Source organism: Fulmarus glacialis, unplaced genomic scaffold, assembly GCF_000690835.1.
Source record: "Fulmarus glacialis isolate BGI_N327 unplaced genomic scaffold, ASM69083v1 scaffold20590, whole genome shotgun sequence".
NCBI lineage: Eukaryota > Metazoa > Chordata > Aves > Procellariiformes > Procellariidae > Fulmarus > Fulmarus glacialis.
Genome location: NW_009189829.1, coordinates 6,566 through 9,260, shown reverse-complemented (window position 1 = coordinate 9,260; position 2,695 = coordinate 6,566). Strand labels below are relative to the sequence as shown.

The 2,695-nt window shown below is 59.7% G+C and overlaps 1 protein-coding gene across 1 annotated transcript in view; it reads left to right on the top strand.

The window, feature by feature from the left end:
- Nucleotides 1–60: 60 nt before the first annotated feature.
- LOC104081015 (neurobeachin-like protein 2) overlaps nt 61–2,695 on the top strand; it is a gene marked incomplete at both ends in the record, with an annotated part of 9,138 nt that continues 6,503 nt past the window's right edge. Inside the window, 7 exons of the mRNA XM_009583600.1 lie at nt 61–143; nt 250–342; nt 813–984; nt 1,545–1,678; nt 1,776–1,935; nt 2,011–2,113; nt 2,530–2,585. Of these exons, the coding sequence (XP_009581895.1) occupies nt 61–143; nt 250–342; nt 813–984; nt 1,545–1,678; nt 1,776–1,935; nt 2,011–2,113; nt 2,530–2,585 (801 nt within the window). The remainder of the gene's footprint in view (nt 144–249; nt 343–812; nt 985–1,544; nt 1,679–1,775; nt 1,936–2,010; nt 2,114–2,529; nt 2,586–2,695) is intronic.

Below are 2,695 nucleotides of genomic sequence, written 5' to 3'. Positions count from 1 at the left end.
GTGCTGGTGGCAACGAAGGTCTCCACCACGCTCCAGCTCATCCGAATCCTCTTCTCACAGGACCAAATGTCACATCACCATTTACGCTGGAAGGTGACTTGGTGGAGCTCAGCAGCAAGCTTTTGCTGTACTACACCCCACAGGTGAGAAGAGCCACCCCCCTGGGGATGGGGAACAGCACTGGTAGACCCTCTGCTATGGGTGACATCTCCAGGAGCATGAAGATGCTCCCATGGTGCTCTCCTCTAGGCCTGCAGGAACAACATCTGCCTGGACCTCTCTCCCAGCCATGGCTTGGACGGGAGGCTGACGGGGCACAAGGTGGTCAACTGGGACATCAAGGTACGCTGGGCACAGGGTGGCCTGTCCTGGTACATCCAGCCCGTGGCATGGAGGCAGCTGGGTCCCTCCTGGGGTATGGGGCAGGGACAGGACCCCCAAGGCATGTTGGATGCCCATGGTGGTTCCCCTGGAGCCTACAGGGACTCTGCTACATGCTATTGGGTCCACCAAGGACCTGCCTGACCCATGGGTCCCCCAAGGACCTGCATGCCCCATAGGTCCTCAGCATCCAGGGTGGGCACCATGGGTGCTGCAGGGGAACAGGTGCTTTTTGGGGACCTGTTTCAGGTGTGTGCTGTAGGGTGGGTCAGGGCACACCCCGATCTTTGCTAGCCACCGGGCCTGGCTCTCCCCGGCTTGGGCTGAGCCCATGAGCAGGCAGGACGGACCCCGGGTGCACATGCAACCTCCTCCTCTACGCTGCCATCACCACGCAGCATCCAGCAAAGCCTCTCGCCTCCCTCCGGCAGGACGTTGTCAACTGTGTGGGTGGGATGGGCGTGCTGCTGCCCCTGCTCGAGCAAGTGGTGTCCAAGAAGGAGGAGCCTGAGGATGAGCAGGAGACCAACGACCTGGTGGGACCAGAGCTGACGTCCTCCAGGAACGCCCAGGGCATGCTTATCCCGCTGGGCAAGTCCTCAGGTGAGGACCTCAGGGGACGTGGAGTGGGAGCTGTCCTGCTCGGGTGGCAGTAAGTAACCCCGCTGCCACGTGGGTGCTGCCTGGAGCAGGCTGGTGTCTACCATGGGCAGGAGAGGTCTTGCCTGGGGCACCAAGAGTTATGGGGTAATGGAGAAACCATTGACATCTTTTAATGTTGTTATGACCTAATTAGTCATAAACAAGCAGTTCTGGGAAGATGAGGGTGACTCCAGCCTGCTGACCTCTGGCTTGCCTTTGTGTGGAGTCTCTGGTGTCTTGTAGTAGGGCTGGGTTCATGCAGGAGCCTTCTCCTGCATAGGTGAAACGGGCTTTCTCCTGATACCCAGCTGGTTATTTCCAAGACACTCAGAACAGTGGAGGTTTCCAGTAGCTTAAATTTGGGGAAAACAGGGGAACAGGCTGAAAAGTTTGCAGAGAAAAGTTGACGGTGGGGGCTCCAAGATGCCCTTTGCGGGCAGATGCAGGCAGCGCTGTAGGAGGGTGTTCGGGTGGGCACGGGGCTCACAGCTATCGGTGGGGCTCTGCCCTGTGCCTTGCAGAGAGCAGGCTGGAGAGGAACAGCGTGTCCGCCTCCCTTCTCTGGGTGAAGAACTGCATCCAGAACCACCCGGTGAACCAGGAGAGCCTGGTGCAGTGCCACGGGCCGGCCATCATCGGGGCACTGCTGCAGAAGGTGTGGGGGGGCTACCAAAGGCTCCATCCAGCAGTCTTGGGGGCCATTCCCCAAGGGGGACGCCGGGGCTGCAAGCCTCCCCTCTCGCCCATGGCAGGTCTCCAGTCCGCTGCTGGACATGAGCACGCTGATGGCCTCGCAGATCCTCATGGAGCAGGTGGCCTCTGAGGGCAGCGGGCTCCTGCTGCACCTCCTCTACCAGCATCTCCTCTTCGACTTCCGCATCTGGAGCAACAGCGACTTCGCCGTCCGCTTAGGTGGGAACTGGGGGTGCTTGGGGGTGTTCTCCATCCCAAACGGTCTCCGTGGCTACTCACACCTTCTCCCTGCAGGTCATATCCAGTATCTGGCCAACGTCGTCAAGGACCACAAGCAGCGCATCTGCAAGAAGTACGGGGTGCAGTACATCCTTGACTCCATCCGGACGTACTACGGGTGAGCTGTCATTTGTAGCCAGGACCCCCCAACGCTGACGTGGTGGTGGGCTTCACCCCTCGGAGCTGCGGTTTAGGGTAGACACCATTTGCTTGGGGCAGTATCCCCCCTGCAAGCACGTCATGGGATAATCTTCTGGTGTGGGAGCATGGTGGTGGGTGCAGGACCTTCCACTCCCCATGGCCATGCCCCATCCCAAAGCCTCCACCCAGAGCTGTGCCTGGTCAGCCCCAAAATCCAACCCCAGCATCTCTCCAGCAGCAACCAAGAGCATGGTGGTTTCTGAACAAGCTGACGCCCTTCTCTTGTCTGACCCACCCGTGATACTAGGGGTGCTCACACCCTGCAGAGACCCAAGTGCATGGGGTGGACATTTCCCAATGGGCAGGGTTGACCAGAAGGGATGTCCACACCAGGCTGCCCCGGACCTCCTCAGGCTTCATGGTGGGATTTGGGATCATGCTGGTGATAGGTGACAAGGGGCAGGAGGGTGGCTGTGCACATCCCCAGAGAGAATGCCCATGCATGTCTGTCCATCAGCACCTCCAGGGAGAAGACCACGGCCACCGACGACATTAAGAC